The sequence below is a fragment of the Nerophis ophidion genome, linkage group LG22, assembly GCF_033978795.1.
Source record: "Nerophis ophidion isolate RoL-2023_Sa linkage group LG22, RoL_Noph_v1.0, whole genome shotgun sequence".
Lineage (NCBI taxonomy): Eukaryota > Metazoa > Chordata > Actinopteri > Syngnathiformes > Syngnathidae > Nerophis > Nerophis ophidion.
In genome coordinates, this window is record NC_084632.1 from 14,051,631 (window position 1) to 14,068,133 (window position 16,503).

The following is a 16,503-nucleotide window of genomic DNA, read 5'->3' on the forward strand; positions in this document are numbered from 1 at the left end:
TTGCTGAATCTTTTGCAATTTGTTCGATAATAATGGAGAAGTCAAAGTAGAAAGATGGAAGCGGGAAGCTTTTAGCCTTTAGCCACACAAACACACGGTATTTCTTTGTTTAAAATTCCCGGAGGTGATGCTTTACTATGGATCAGAGAGGTCAAGCGAACATGGATCCCGACTACTTGTCAACCGGCAGTTTTCGGTGAGAAAATTGTGGTAATAAGTCGCCTCTTACCGGAGATCAGCGGAGCTTCTGTCCTGCTGCAGCTTTGTGACTTCCCTCAACACACCCGTCAACACACCCGTGATTACACCCCTCCGACTATCAGGTACTATTTAACTTACTAAAACACTAGCAACACAATAGGCAGATAAGGGATGTCCCAGAATTATCCTAGTAAATGTGTCTAAAAACATCTGAATCGCTGGGGAAATTGTTGCTTTCTTGGTCCGAATAGCTTGAGCTGCTGGAGGCTCACATTGTAAACAATGTGAGGGTGTGAGGAGCCCTACAACCAGTGACGTCACGCGCACATCGTCTGCTACTTCCGGTAAAGGCAAGGCTTTTTTATTAGCGACCAAAAGTTGCGAACTTTATCGTCAATGTTCTCTACTAAATCCTTTCAGCAAAAATATGGCAATATCGTGAAATTATCAAGTATGACACATAGAATGGACCTGCTATCCCCGTTTAAATAAGAATATCTCATTTCAGTAGGCCTTTAAATGAATTAAAAACAATGATAATCAAAAACATCACTGAGCGTGTCGCTAAGTTGGCAAAGCAATTTGAGCTTAGTCTGCACCATACTGAAGAAAAAAGCAGCCACAAATGTTAAAATAATGTCTCATCTAAACCTGTATCCATGGAAATATGCAGAAACTGCTGATGGAGAGTGGATTTTAGGGAATCTCCTCCAGCTACTTCTCCATCAAACACACCAATGATGTACATTATTATTACATTACTTAAAAAAACTACTGTAGTTGATTGTAGTACATACCCTTTTTTCTGCATTAAAAGTTTGTTTTTGTTAATAGAAGATAGGTTATATGTTAAAATTTTAATGTTTTGGGGAACCAAGCACCGATTTAATTGGTTTCAATTCATTTCAATGGACTACGCTGTTTCGCACTACAGGTTTTTTCAAGGTCATGCTGCGTCACATAACCAACCGAGGTACCACTGTATCAGCTAATCCTGCACGCATTCACTGGAGTGTTTCGCTTGTTCATTGTGATTGTACATTTTGTAGAACCTTGCAACATGGTGACAACGATAAATAACCATTTGGACATCATTATGCGTTTGGCCTGAGGTTTTAGTAACTAAATACACCAGCCTTAAACAGTATTACAATGAAGTTTGCTCTTACTACTATTTTGAATATTTCTTAAACACCACCCTGAATGAAGGACAACGAGTATATACTGGAAAACAATTAAGTGTGATTATTCTTTCCCGATGAATTAAAGCTTACAAGATTTGCGTCCATACTGTGCAACCTCAGCTCACCAATTAGAAGGCCCACTTGTCGACACACCATGACAGCTGCAAACACTGTAGCGCGATCTTCTGGGGGTGTGCTTCTCGTCAGGAAACCGAAGATGCACGAGCCGGCTCCCGTGCCAATGCCTGAGGAGAACATGTCCAGAACAACTCCATTACAACACTTGAATAGAAGACATTGTGATAACATAACACAGTAGGTGCTGAATAAATATGTACAAATATAAACTTATTTTTTCAGAAAAGCAGCATTAAAGTCTCATATGAAGTAGTCTCAAAGGTCCCACAATAGTGTTTTAGAAGTGTGTCTTCCAAAATCTAGCCTTGAAAATCAGAATAAAAAGTGCTTTTAATAAGCCCTACTGGGAAAACACCATTATGTGTGCCTGGAGCTTTATTGCAAATGAGCTGCATGTGTCCATGCCTATGTCCAAGAAGCACTATACTGTAGGGCTGGGCTAAAAACAAATTTTGCTGGACAAATTATTGCTGATAAACGATATTATTGTCAACTGTATTTTAAAACCAAATTAAGCACTCATGTAATCATAAAATAACATTTTATAAAGGTGGGACTCTTTAGGCACCTCATGATTCCATTCAATGCCAATTCTTGGGGTTATGTTTTTCTGATTCTTACCTGGCCCGGACACGGAAAGGATTGACAGATTAATGACCTTTTCAAAACAGGTCACAGGATATAGACAGATAGTTATATATATATATATATATATATATATATATATATATATACACACATTAGGGCTGTGGATCTTTGGGTGTCCCACGATTCGATTTAATATCGATTCTTGGGGTCACGATTCAATAATATCGATTTTTTTCCAATTCGATTCTCGATTCAAAAACGATATTTTTCCGATTCAAAACGATTCTGTATTCATTCAATACATAGGATTTCAGCAGGATCTACCCCAGTCTGCTGACATGCAAGCAGAGTAGTGGATTTTTTTTAAAAAGCTTTTATAATTGTAAAGGACAATGTTTTATCAACTGATTGCAATAATGTAAATTTGTTTTAACTATTAAACGAACCAAAAATATGACTTATTTTATCTTTGTGAAAATATTGGACACAGTGTGTTAAGCTTATGAAATGTGATGCAAGTGTAAGCCACTGTGACACTATTGTTCTTTCTTTTTTATTTTTATACATTTCTAATGATAACGTCAATGAGGGATTTTTAATCACTGCTGTGCTGAAATTATAACTAATATTGATACTGTTGTTGATAATATTAATTTTTGTTTCACTACTTTTGGTTTGTTCTGTGTCGTGTTTGTGTCTTCTCAATTGCTCTGTTTATTGCAGTTCTGAGTGTTGCTGGGTCAGGTTTGGTTTTGGAATCGGATTGCATTGTCATGGTATTGCTGTGTAGTGTTTTGTTGGATTGATAAAAATAAAAAAAATAAAAATAAATAATCGATTTTTTTTAAATGAGAATCAATTCTGAATCGCACAACGTAAACGATTCGATTCATATTTGAATCGATTTTTTCCCACACCTCTACTCTATATATTTATATATATATATATATATATATATATATATATATATATATATATATATATATATATAGATGGATAGATAGATAGATATCTATCCATATACACATACGTACATACATACATACACACATAAACATAAATGTTATTTCTTTATTAATTTTTTGGGTTTTTGAAAAATATGAATTGATTTAAAACCTGAATGAATAAGTATCGCAATTCAAATGTGAATTAAATACGGGGGCCTGGAAGTGCAAAACACTAACATTTCATTAAACAAATTAAAACTACAGAAAACACAAAAACAAACGACAAACAACTTAGGAATTCAGAAAACACAAAAACAAAAGTTGTTGTTTTTGTCTGTTCTGAAATTGTAAAGTGTTATGGGTTAATTTGATTTCTGAAATTGCAAGTTGATTCTTCTTTTGTTTTTGTGTTTTCAGAGATTGTAATTTGTTTCTTGAAATGTAAGTGTTTTGCACTTCCAAGCCAACGTACTTTAAAACTCAATGAACTTCTATTTTTATCATTGTAATTAGAAGGTCCATAAGTTATCATATACAAGTAAACAAACACAAAGGCAAAATGGACCCTCTATTGCTGTAAGCAAATATTGCCCATCAATAATTATTGAACAGCAGTTCTTTCCCCCAGTTGATAATACTGGGTCAGGGGCTGTTTTTTTTGTTTTTGTTTTTTTGAACCAGTGCACCATTACAGTTAAAAAACTGGCCTTGGAGAGACATTTTCTTCTACTTCTTATCTCTATAAAGCATGCATTGCACAAGTCAAGGACAGAAAAGGTTCTGCATGGATAGGCTCGAGTGCCCCCCGCGACCCTGAGAGGAACAAGCGGTAGAAAATGAATGGATAGATAGTTAGGAACTTTGCTCAAGGCTACTGTGACAGTGCTTACTTAGATGCAGACTAGAGTCAATAGTAAGATATCAACCTTCAGGTTCAAATTGATTACAAATAAAAGAACATCAGGTTTTGGGTTGTTTTTTTTTGCCTTACCTGCCACCAGTCTGCTTGACAATAGGAGCCACTTGGAGAAACCCATAAAGTACATAAAGTTACCTATAGAGTCAAAGAAAAAGAAAGGTCAACACAGAAGAACAAGAGAAAGAATGTGTTCCTTTTTACAGGCTAAATATGAGTGCAAGCAAGGCGTGAACTCACCCACAATCTCAAAAAGGTTGGCAAACAAGATTATATTCTTGGTGGTTCGCGTTCTGTCGGACAAGTGACCAAACAGCGGGCCCGACAGGAGGCCGGTCAGGCTGAATGCTGATAGGGTCAAGCCCAGGAAGTACGGAGGTGCATCTAGTGTTTGCAAATACTTCCATATTGTAGGAAGTATCACAGCTAGAGAGAGAAATGAGAGGGTTACCTTTGTCTTGCATGGTTCAGACATACAATATGAATCGAAATCATATATTGTGCGTATCAGAATTGACCAATTAAAGACAGAAAATAGAAAAGGCAAGCTGGCTGGCTTTGTTCTTTATATACGGCAGCTATGTCTCTGCTACAACTCTACATGACTGGTAGCAAATAAAACGCAAGCGTTTTTTTGTTTTTTGTATGTCTCAGCAAACCTAATATTCTCCAAATAATAGTCCCATCAACTTTGACTATAAGTGAAAAAAATAAAGTTATTTAACAGCAACACAATCGCTACTCTACAATAATTTTGCGATCATGTTAAAGTCAGTAAGGCTTGGTTTATAGCTACATTTTCTAATGAGAGTGAATTACTGTTCAAGCTTAGACACTCATTAAAATAACTATTGGGATTATTGTGAACATAAAACCTCATCAATCAACACTATACTGCCAAAAGTATTTGGCCATCTGCCTTGACTCACATATGAACTTGAAGTGCCTTCCCATTCCTAACCCATAGGGTTCAATATGATGTCGGTCCACCTTTTGCTGCTATTACAGATTCAACTCTTATAGGAATTTTCAACCATTCTTCCAAAAGTCCATTGTTGAAGTCACACACTGATGTTGGTCGAGGAGGCCTGGCTCTCAGTCTCCATTCTAATTCATCCCAAAGGTGTTCTATTGGGTTCAGGTCAGGACTCTGTGCAGGCAAGTCAAGTTCATCCACACCAGACTCTGTCATCCATGTCTTTATGGATCTTGCTTTGTGCAGTGGTGCACAGTCATGTTGGGAGAGGAAGGGGCCCACTCCAAACTTTTAAATAAATAAATGGGTTGTACTTGTATAGCGCTTTTCTACCTTCAAGGTACTCAAAGCGCTTTGACACTACTTCCACATTTACCCATTCACACACACATTCACACACTGATGGAGGGAGCTGCCATGCAAGGCGCCAACCAGCACCCATCAGGAGCAAGGGTGAAGTGTCTTGCTCAGGACACAACGGACGTGACGAGGTTGGTACTAGGTGGGAATTGAACCAGGGACGCTCGGGTTGCGCACGGCCACTCTCCCCACTGCGCCACGCCGTTCCCACAAGGTTGGGAGCATGGAATTATCCACAATGTTTTGGGATGCTGGCGCATTCAAAGTTCCTTTCACTGGAACTAAGGGGACAAGCCCAATTCCTGAAAAACAACCTCACACCATAATTCCTCTTCCAACAAATTTCACTTTCGGCACAATGCGGTCCGAAATGTACTGTTCTTCTGGCAACCACCAAACCCAGACTCGTCCGTCAGATTTCAAGATGAAAATGCATGATTCAACACTCCAGAGAAGGTGTCTCCACTGCTCTAGAGTCCAGTGACGACGCGCTTTACACCACTGCATCTGACGCATTGCATTGGATTTGGTGATGTATGGCTTAGATGCAGCTGCTCGGCCATGGAAAACCATTTCTTGAAGTTCTGTGCGTACTGTACGTTGGCTAATTGGAAGGTCACAAGTTTGGAGCTCTGTAGCAACTCACTGTGTCAGTTTACGTGGCCTACCACTTGGTGGCTGACTTGCTGTTGCTCCCAAACTCTTCCATTTTCTTATAATAAAGCCGACAGTTGACTTTAGAATATTTAGGAGCGAGGAAATTTCACGACTTGAATCAATACCGGTCCTCAACGGTACTAATTGTCTGTACTTTTGTCTGTGTTAATAAATTTAATTGTTTTTGATGATAAAATCTCCTTTTTTATTGAAATATCTTGTTTCATTATCAAATTTGTGAGTATCATTTGCAAGTTTAGCCTTTTTTTTTTTTGCAATTGCAAGTCCAAGACGTTAATTTATGATGTGTTGGTCAGTTCAGTCTGTTGCGCCCAACAAAATGTTAATACTGTAAGCATTATACCAATTACCTACCAGCTGTTTGATTGTAACGTACATTTTAGTTGTAGTTTTAATTAACAAATATGAAGGTGTTGAAAAGAAAAAGTTGAAATAGCTGATGCTGATCAGTAACATGTCTATAGCAAAGCCAATGTATTTGAGCATTAGGTTAGCGTATTTCTGGAAAGTGGACCCTTACTTTACTTCGGTTGGAGGATTTTTTTTTGAGTCAATCCCTTTGTTGGCATTAAAAATCTGCTCTTAGTACTGCTGGAGTGATCGCCAAGTATTGGAGAGCTCAGAGCCCACTGAGTCAGCAACCAGGTGTGATGTCACGTGCACCCAAGGTACCGAAACATTTGACTCTATGTCAAACGGTGCCCAGTAGGACCTGCGGGATTCGGTCAGTGCCAAAAAAGTACTAGATTCGGTACCCCATCCCTGCTTGCATCTCACTGAATCATCCTCATTATACAAAGACTCGACTTCTGAATCAACTTGCAGCTGTGAGTCAAAAATTAACTAATCATTGAGAACTTAACGACAACCTCAGCCTGTGTTGTGACTATTGAGCTACAGATCTGAACGTAGCTGATTGGTTCTTTTTAATATGCAAACTAAGTACCATATTTTTCGGACTATAAGTCGCATTTTTTTTCATAGTTTGGCCAGGGGTGTGCCATGTACTACAGAGCGACTTATGTGTAAAATTATTTACACATTACCGTAAAACATCAAATAATATTTTTTATCTCATTCGCGGAAGAGACGAAGAAAATGTCAGCAATGGTCACATACATGTCAGCAATCGTCACATACACGTCATCCAATAAGAATTTGGCGGGGGAGGGTCATGGCAGAAGTGCATTGTGGGTCATGGAATGCTAACTGCTATATGCTACTGCGGTAACTATTAAAACGGATAATTTCATCGTTGGCGGTAACTTATAAAAACTGAGAAGGGCTGAACAAAAATGGCACCAGAAGGGAAATCGTGTACTGCAGATTACGGGCTGGACGTAGTGAAATATGCAGCAGAAAATGACAAGAGGAAGCGGCGCATACCTTTGGGGTTGGCAGAGTTGTTTAGAAGAGACATTGTGGAAGAAGATTTCATCGGATTTAGCAATTAGGAGTGACAGATTTTTTGGTAAACGTATAGCATGTTGTATCAGAGTATCCGCGGATCCTTAAAAAGTCTTAAATTCATGTATCTAAAATTAAGGCTTTAAAAAGTATTAAATGTATTAGGAATTCCTAAAATTGCCTTAAATTCAGTACTCAATGGTCTTGAATTGTCAGGCCAGTTTTGTTTTTTTGTTTTTTCGGGGCACGTCTTTGAGTAAAAGTGAGTGATTTCAGCTGACTCATTTTTTCTTTGTATCTCTTGAAGAGATACAAAGAAAAAATCTTTTTATCTCTTCAAGAGATACAAAGAAAAAATGAGTGAGCTGAAAAAAATAGAGGCAGAACTCGTGAATGAGAACAGCCAGCTGAAGCTCAACTGAGGCTCATTTGAGTGTGTGTTCAGTGTTTTGTTGTTGATGTTATAATACTGTTTTGCACTATTATTGACCAAATGTAATTTACTTTTACCTTCACCTCGGTTATTATGTTTTTACTGGCGTTGGTGTTGGTTTGTTTGTTTTGGATGTCAAAGTTTTGGATCTCTCAAGATTTTTGATAAGCTGTTTGGCAGAGTGGTGCTTATCAGTTTGTTTATTAATAAACATACAAAAAGTAAACTTGACTGATTGTCAGTGAGGTTGTAGTACAGTGGGATCCCCAACCATCGCTTATATTTATAGATTTTTTATAATTTTTTTCGGTCTTAAATTTCATTTAAAGTGGCATTGAAAAGGTCTTAAAAAGTCTTAAATTTGACTTGCTGAAACCTGCAGATACCCTGTCTACATGTTATAGTTATTTGAATGACTCTTACCATAATATGTTACCTTAACATGCCAGGCACGTTCTCAGTTGGTTATTTATGCGTCATATAACGTACACTTATTCAGCCTGTTGTTCACTATTCTTTATTTATTTTAAATTGCCTTTCAAATGTCTATTTTTGGTGTTGGATTTTGTCAAATCAATTTCCCCCAAAAATGCGACTATACTCCAGTGCGACATATATGTTTTTTCCCTTCTTTATTATGCATTTTCAGCCGGTGCGACGTGTACCGGAGCGACTTATAATCCGAAAAATATGGTAGTAAATTTTGATATTTATACAATATGTTTGTGTAGCAGTGGTTTAATGTTTAATGGGCTAGCTAATATTCTAACATCCATTTAAGACTTTTGATGTGTTCCATTTGTACTGGGAAGTCGGAAATACCAAGTTCCAAGGCGGAATTTCAAATGGAATGGATTTCCGACTCGGAAAGTCGAAACATTCTCACCATCTCCGAGTTTGTTTCAGAGATGGCTGCTGTGCAAGTTAACAATACAATGCGATTCTATAAAATCTGCTATTATCACTTCTTGACCAATTTTTGTCGTAATAAATCAGCAACGTACATTTATATGTAGTAAGGTCAAAGTAGGGCTAGGCGATATATCGATATATTGCAGGTTTGTCTCTGTGCGATATAGAAAATGACTATCGTAATATTCGAGTATACGTTCTCACGCAGTTGCTTTTAGCTGCGGGCATTACACTACAGGCTCTTCTCACTCTTTCCAGTCTCTCCTTCTCACAGACAAGCAGGCGCACAAACTTACACACGTCACGTCATACGTCACATACGTACACGCCCTCGCCCTGCAGAGAGGTAGCAGACTGGGTAACGTTATCTGTGATGCTAACGTAGCCGTACGAGTCGTAATACGAGAGAAAGAAGGTGCGAAATCTGGTAACAAATGAAGGAATACTTAATTCCCAATAAAAACAGCAGGGGGTCCATCGTCTGGCGGTGGTTCGGCTTGAAGTGGGAATATGTCGAACAGACAACCGTAATTTGTCAAGTGTGGGGCAAAAGCGTTGCTATAAAAAGTAGCATTACTGCTAATACGTAGCATCATTTGAAAAGTAACTCGTGAGAGAATGAAGAGAATTTAATAACGTTCGTAGTAACCTAGTGAAGGACGAATACTATTTGATTTCCCATTGTGCAGCTCATTTTTATTTGACACTTAAAATGTCTCTGACAATCTTGCACTTTGTTTAGGAAATGACTTGAATGTTTGTGCCACTGCTTAATAACTTTAATAAAATTGACTTAGTTGTGATTTCCTTCTCTGCATGAAAGTTTAAAAGTAGCATATGTGAATGCAGTATGAAGAAGAATGTTTTAATGTAGACACATAGAATCCTCATACTGCTGTGATTATATGTATCCAGTGTTCATTCAAGGCCAAAGCAAAATATTGTAATGTATATCGTATATCGCGATATGGCCTAAAAATAGAGATATTAAAAAAAGACCATATCGCCCGGCCCAAGGTCAAAGTAGTGTAAACTATATTTAATTCATGTGGTAAATACAGTACGCTCTCCATCGCGAGCAACAGCGTCTGTTTCCTCTTCATCCACCATGCTGCAAGATTGCAGAAAGAGTGTATATTTTCCCATAGTTTTTTTATATTTCAACAAGGTATACGCAAACATAGCTTTCGTGGATGTGGCCATTTTGATTTCCGACATCGTAACTGGAATGCGCACAACTCGGCTGTGACGTCATTCTCAGCTCTGACTTCCAGCTTCCGAGGTAACTGAAACGCAGCATAAGATAATCGACGTGCTTATCAAGCTAGCACACCTAATTTCTATTTTCTTACTGTGGTTATCAAACAGACAGAATTAAGTTATAACATAAGACGTATAAATGTGAAATATCAACCCATAGAGAATAAAGCAACATGAACTGTTCCAGTCTCGAGTCACTGAATGTGTGAGTTGTGTAACTATTGTGTGGCTGTGGAAGTTGACAATGAACTGATGTACCAAGACTGAACAACGACTCACAGGGGATTTGTGATTGTGTCACGTTTTCATAGGTCTGGGCGATAAGGCCGTTTATTAGTATCTCGATATTTTTGGGCCATGCCACAATACACGATATATATCGCGATATTTTGCCTTAGCCTTGAATGAACACTTGATACATATAATCACAGCAGTATGATGAGTCCATGTGTCTACATTAAAACATTCTTCTTCATACTGCATTAATATATGCTCATTTTAAACTTTCATGCAGAGATGGAAATCACAACTAAGTCAATTGACCAAAACTGTATTTATTAAACAGTTATTAAACAGTGGCACAAACATTCATGTCATTTCCAAAACAGAAAGTGCAAGATTGTCAGAGACATTTTAAAACAAGCTATGAGTGCACTTTTGTGCATGAAGTCACCAAGATATCAAAACACTAAATTAAAGTGCACTTTTTGTACAGAACCCCACTACAATAGTGAAAAACAAATAAAGTGCACTAATGTGCTTAATGTCACACAAGATATCTCAATAAGTGTCTAATAAAAATGATCCGCATAATAGGAAATTTAATAGTATATGTCTTTCATTCTGTGGCAGGTTTCTGCGGACGTTATCTCCTTCTGTTGATTTTTTTTTTCACAGTGTTGATCTGGAAATTGTTGCTTCGGCATTTAGTTGGTGTAGCACCGAACGGAGATTTTGACATGCAGTTTCAAGCACTTTTCATTCTCTAGCGCAGGGGTAGGGAACCTATGGCTCTAGAGCCAGCTGTGGCTCTTTTGATGTCTGCTCCTGGCTCTCAGATAAACCTTAGCTGACATTGCTTAACACGATAAGTAATAAATAATTCCTCTGGTGATCACGATGTTAAAAATAACGTTCAAAATATAAAACATTCTCATGCATTTTAATCCATCCATCCGTTTTCTACCGCACTTGTTCAAGCAATAACAATGTTATTAAAAAAGAATTAGAGACTTATTATACTCTAAAGATGTTGGTCTTACTTAAAAAATGCTCGCATTTAGTTGTATTATTACTTCGGTACTCTTGTCTTGTTCTGTATATTGTACAGTATTTTGTATTTCTATAGTGTTTTTTTATATTGTACAGGTTTGCTTGTTATTTTTAATAGATAGTAGTCTGTTTATTTCAATCGTTAGTTTTTCGTTTATTACCTCTTGTGTCATTCATTTTACCCCATATTTGTTCCCACGACCGCACATTAAGTTGGAGTGTTTAATCTCGTTATATGCAAATATAATGACAATAAAGTATATTCTATTCTATTCAGTGTTAAAAAATATGATATGGCTCTCACGGAAATGCATTTTAAAATATTTGGCTTTCAGGGCTCTCTCAGCCAAAAAGGTTCCCGACCCCTGCTCTAGTGGGTGCCTTTTCAAATGATGCTACAAATTAGAAGTGCTGCTACTTTTTGTAGCAACGCTTTTGCCGCATAATTGTTCAACATTGTCATAACATGTTGAACAATAACATAACAACAATTTCATAACATGGTGACTACTGCCTAGTTTCTCTTGTATTTTTATTTTACTGTTATATTTTTATTCCCATTTTTGCTTTTTATTTTTATTCTTATTGTAATATTTTTCTATTTTGTTTCCATTTATACCCCCATTATTTACTTTTTACTTTTTAAATTGATCTCAACTCTGTACACTGCAGATGGAATTTTAATTTTCCTTAAGGAACTCTCCTGAAGGAATCAATAAAGTACTATCTATCTGTCTATCTAACATATTTCCGCTTAAAGCCAAACCACCGCCAGACGACGCACCCATTCCTGTATTTCTTGGGAATTAATTCTTCCTTCATTTGTTACTGGATTCGCACCTTCTCTCGTATTACCACTCGCATTGCACGGTTAGCATCACAGCTAATGTTACCCATGTAGCTACTACCTCTATGCTCGGAGAGGGCGTGTGACGTTGCACACGTGTGTAAGAAGGTGCGCTTGTTTATGTCTCTATGGGAAGGAAAGACAAGAAAGAGTGGGAAACGACTGTAGTGTAATGCCCGCAGCTAAAAGCAACTGTGTGAGAACATATACTCGAATATCACGATATAGTCAGTTTCTATATCGCAGAGACAAACCCGCGATATATCAAGTATATCGTTATATCGCCCAGCCCTACTTCTTAGTGAGCTTGTTTTCCTCATGTTATAGTTAGGATAACCATAAGTCATGAGAACACTTTCCCTTGTGGATCATTAAAGCTTGTCTAAGTCATGAAATTTTTTAATTAAACCATGGAGGCATGGCTGGGATATTTATACAGCAGTCTTGCCTTCTTTCAAAGTTGCTCCAAACGAGCCGTTTGGAATTTGATTGCGGGCGATCTATGTACTTGGGAATGTTGAATAGTAGAACACACTTGCAGTCTTCCTAAAGTTTCTGTGGTGGAAAAGGCCCTCTTGATTGCAGTTTCAACTATTAGCACAGACAAAGCTAAGGGCTGACTCACGGCATTTCCCATTTAACTCCTCTCCGGGTTTGTGCACAATGAAGTCAACTATTCCACACCTGAGACAAAATTGACTTGTCTTCCGATGACGAATACCAGCAACTTTTCACAATGACCAATACACCTTTGTGAGACAAGTAAAATAATGGGTTCTGTTAAGAGGTAAACTGATACAACCCAATGAATGGAACTAAAAATTCCATGTTCAAGTTTAGAATTTGACTTAAATGAAGCTCGTGGAGTCTGCACAAGAAGACATTTTAGACAAAATCTGAAATTTGATAGAGGATCGAGATTGGATCAATGACTATTGACTAAGACATTGCTGAAAAAATGTAAAAGTTGCAGGCAAGTCCTGAATGTGTTTTGCTATTTAACAGATTTGTCAGGGCTATGTAAGAAGATTTATGATCCAGATCATTTCCATTTAGAAACATAGAACCACTTTTTCATTCAAATGACTGAAGGAACAGGAACTGAAGATTCAGTTGTAAAGAACCACATAATTGGAGTGAGAGACAGCATTATGAAAGCAAGTTTTCAAGCTATTAAACAACAGGCATGGTTAACACTCTGAGGACATTCAAATTATATTCAAAGCTAAATAGAATATAAGTCATTGGGTTTTTAAAATACGTAAAAAAAATTTGGATTCTTATTTTGCTCGGATTTCTTGATAAACTTTAAATATCAAACATTTATTTTAAAACAAATGTACCTTATGATCAGAAAATGTCAAAGGTTTAAATTTATCAAATAACTTATGTTAAATTTCAGTTCGGGCTCCAGTACTCTGGAATGCCATCCCGGTAACAGTTCGAGATGCTACCTCAGTAGAAGCATTTAAGTCTCATCTTAAAACTTATTTGTATACTCTAGCCTTTAACTAAACCCCCTTTTTAGACCAGTTGATCTGCTCTTTCTTTTCTTTTTTCTCCTATGTCCCCACATCCCTTGTGGAGGGGGTCCGGTCCGGTGGCCATGGATGAAGTGCTGGCTGTCCGAAGTAGGGACCCCGGAAGGACCACTCGTCCAGAGTCGGGACCCAAGATGAACCGCTTGCCTGTGCATCGGTTGGGGACATCTCTGCACTACTGATCCGCCTCCGCTTGGGATAAGGGAGAGGGGGGGTTGCCCACATATGTGGTCCTCTCCAAGGTTTCTCATAGTCATCATGGTCAACGTCCCACTGGGGTGAGTTTTTCCTTGCCCTTATGTGGGCCCTACCGAGTATGTCATTGTGGTTTGTGCAGCCCTTTGAGGCACTTGTGATTTAGGGCTACATAAATAAACATTGATTGATGATGGATTGATTTTGTTGAAGTATTATTCAATAATTATATTTATAAAGGATTTTTGAATTGTTGCTATTTTTAGAATATTAAAAAAAAAATCTCACATACCCTTTTGGCATACCTTCAAGTACCCCCAGGGGTACACGTACCCCCATTTGAGAACCACTGAGTTAGTACATAAAAAAAGCAATGGAGAGCGTTTTCAAAGACATATTTACCATATTCCACGCCGCTCAACAGGAAGATGAGTCCGATGGTAAAAAACGTCAACTTCCTTTTCCGTCCATCATCCATAATGTTAAGAAGTCCGTTCACATTATTGTGAGTTATTTAAATGTCCCGCAATCGTCCTCAGTCAGAATAATCCTGAGTGCGTTGCTACCAATTACAGTCCTGGTCGTGTTGCGTTTTGTAGGAACGGGATATAAAACACATACACAGGAATAACGTGGGGATCTTTTCTGTTCGTGGGACAATCCTAAATCCAAGAAGAAGAAGAAGAAGTGGCTGCACCTTAATGTGAAAAAATGTCACGCAAGCGCTTCTCCTGTGCATTTGTAACTCAACTACGTCACTTCCGGGTGTCCGGTTACACCTCGACCAATCACAGACGCGGGTTCACCTCCCGTCCAGATCCTAATTTGGATTGATTTAATTAGGAATGTTACCTTTGCAACCTCATTAAACGATTGGCAAAATGTTATATTAATAAATGTAAGTTTCTCAATACTCGACCTGTTTGTTGTGCCTTTAAAAAAGAATTAGAACTCTGTGTTTAAACACTCTCTACTCTAACAAATAAAAAGCTGTGAAATAGAAGCGTCAGCATGACGTCATCTGTGGCGTCACAGACGACGTCACGCCGATGAAGGCTGCAGAAGCAAGGTAGCCGAACCTATATATATATATATATGTTTACATATATATATATAATTTTTTGTACTCTATTTTGTCACATTAAATTTACAACCTCCTGGCGCTGTTTTGTACTGTTTTTATGTTTTGTAATGTTTTATCCATCCATCCATTTTCTACCACTTATTTCCTTTTGGGGTTGTTGTTGAACTATTTTGTTTATTGTTTCTCATCTGTTTGTTATTGTTGAAATTTATTTAAAAAAATACTGTGTATTTTATCTAGTAAAATAATAAACAGAAGCCATTAGAGCAAAAAAATAAATAAATAAAAAGGTAGCCGAACTTTGTCAGGTACAAAATTTTACTTTACTCGCCTATACAAATCAACCATATATAAATACACATCAGTAGGCTAAATGAACCTCTTCAACATACAATAATGCTGTGTTCCAAATGTAAATTATTTACTGAACTTGTGTGATCCTATGGCTTTGCACTTTGTTTTATATGTATATATATATATATATATATATATATATATATATATGTATGTATATATATATATATATATATATATATATATATATATATATATGTCTTGATTGGATTATCCAGAGAATAGTGCTCGATACCGTGGTAGAGCGCAATATGTAGGTGTGGGAAAAATCACAAGACTACTTCATCTCTACAGAACTGTTTCATGAGGGGTTCCCTCAATCATCAGGAGATTTTATATATATGTATATATATATACAGGACTGTCTCAGAAAATTAGAATATTGTGATAAAGTCCTTTATTTTCTGTAATGCAACTAAAAACATGGAAATGTCATACATTCTGGATTCATTACACATCAACTGAAGTATTGCAAATCTTTTATTATTTTAATATTGCTGATTATGGCATACAGTTTAAGAAAACTCAAAAATCCTATCTCAAAACATTTTAATATTTCCTCAGACCATGTAAAAAAAAAAGATTTATAACAGCAAAACATAATCAAACATTTGAAAATGTCAATTAATGCACTTAGTACTTGGTTGGGAATACTTTTGCACGGATTACTGCATCAATGCGGCGTGGCATGGAGGCAATCGGCCTGTGGCATTGCTGAGGTGTTATGGATGCCCAGGATGCTTCAATAGCGGCCTTCAGCTCATTTGCATTATTGGGTCTGGAGTCTTTCAACTTCTTCACAAGACCCCACAAATTCTCTATGGGGTTTAGGTCAGGAGAGTTGGCAGGCCAATCGAGGACAGTAATGCCATGGTCAGTACACCAGTTACTGCTGGTTTTGGCACTGTGAGCAGGTGCCAGATCATGCTGGATAATTAAATCATCATCTCCAAAGAGCTTTACAACAGCTGCATTGACTTTGGACTTGATGAAACACAGTGGACCAAAACCAGCAGCTGACATGGCTCCCCAAACCATTGCTGACTGAGGGAACTTCCGTTGTCTAGAGTTCAGGGGTGGCTTGACCATGGGAATACGGCTATTGAAGCTGTATCTGTTTCCCTAGCCACTTTGTCTCGAAGCTAGCAGGCCAGCGGGAAAACAGTCTCTTAAACCACCATAGAGAAAAGCCGAGACATTCGAAGCGCTA

At 37.6% G+C, this 16,503-nt stretch overlaps 1 protein-coding gene across 1 annotated transcript in view; it reads right to left on the bottom strand.

The window, feature by feature from the left end:
* The window catches only part of mfsd8l1 (major facilitator superfamily domain containing 8-like 1), a 46,440-nt gene extending 31,835 nt beyond the window's left edge, over positions 1-14,605 (bottom strand). Inside the window, exons 1-4 of the mRNA XM_061883299.1 lie at positions 14,258-14,605; positions 4,215-4,400; positions 4,050-4,112; positions 1,511-1,630 (exon numbers count right to left, since the gene is read on the bottom strand). Coding sequence (XP_061739283.1) covers positions 1,511-1,630; positions 4,050-4,112; positions 4,215-4,400; positions 14,258-14,333 — 445 coding nt within the window. The 5' untranslated portion in view covers positions 14,334-14,605. The remainder of the gene's footprint in view (positions 1-1,510; positions 1,631-4,049; positions 4,113-4,214; positions 4,401-14,257) is intronic.
* Positions 14,606-16,503: the final 1,898 nt, after the last annotated feature.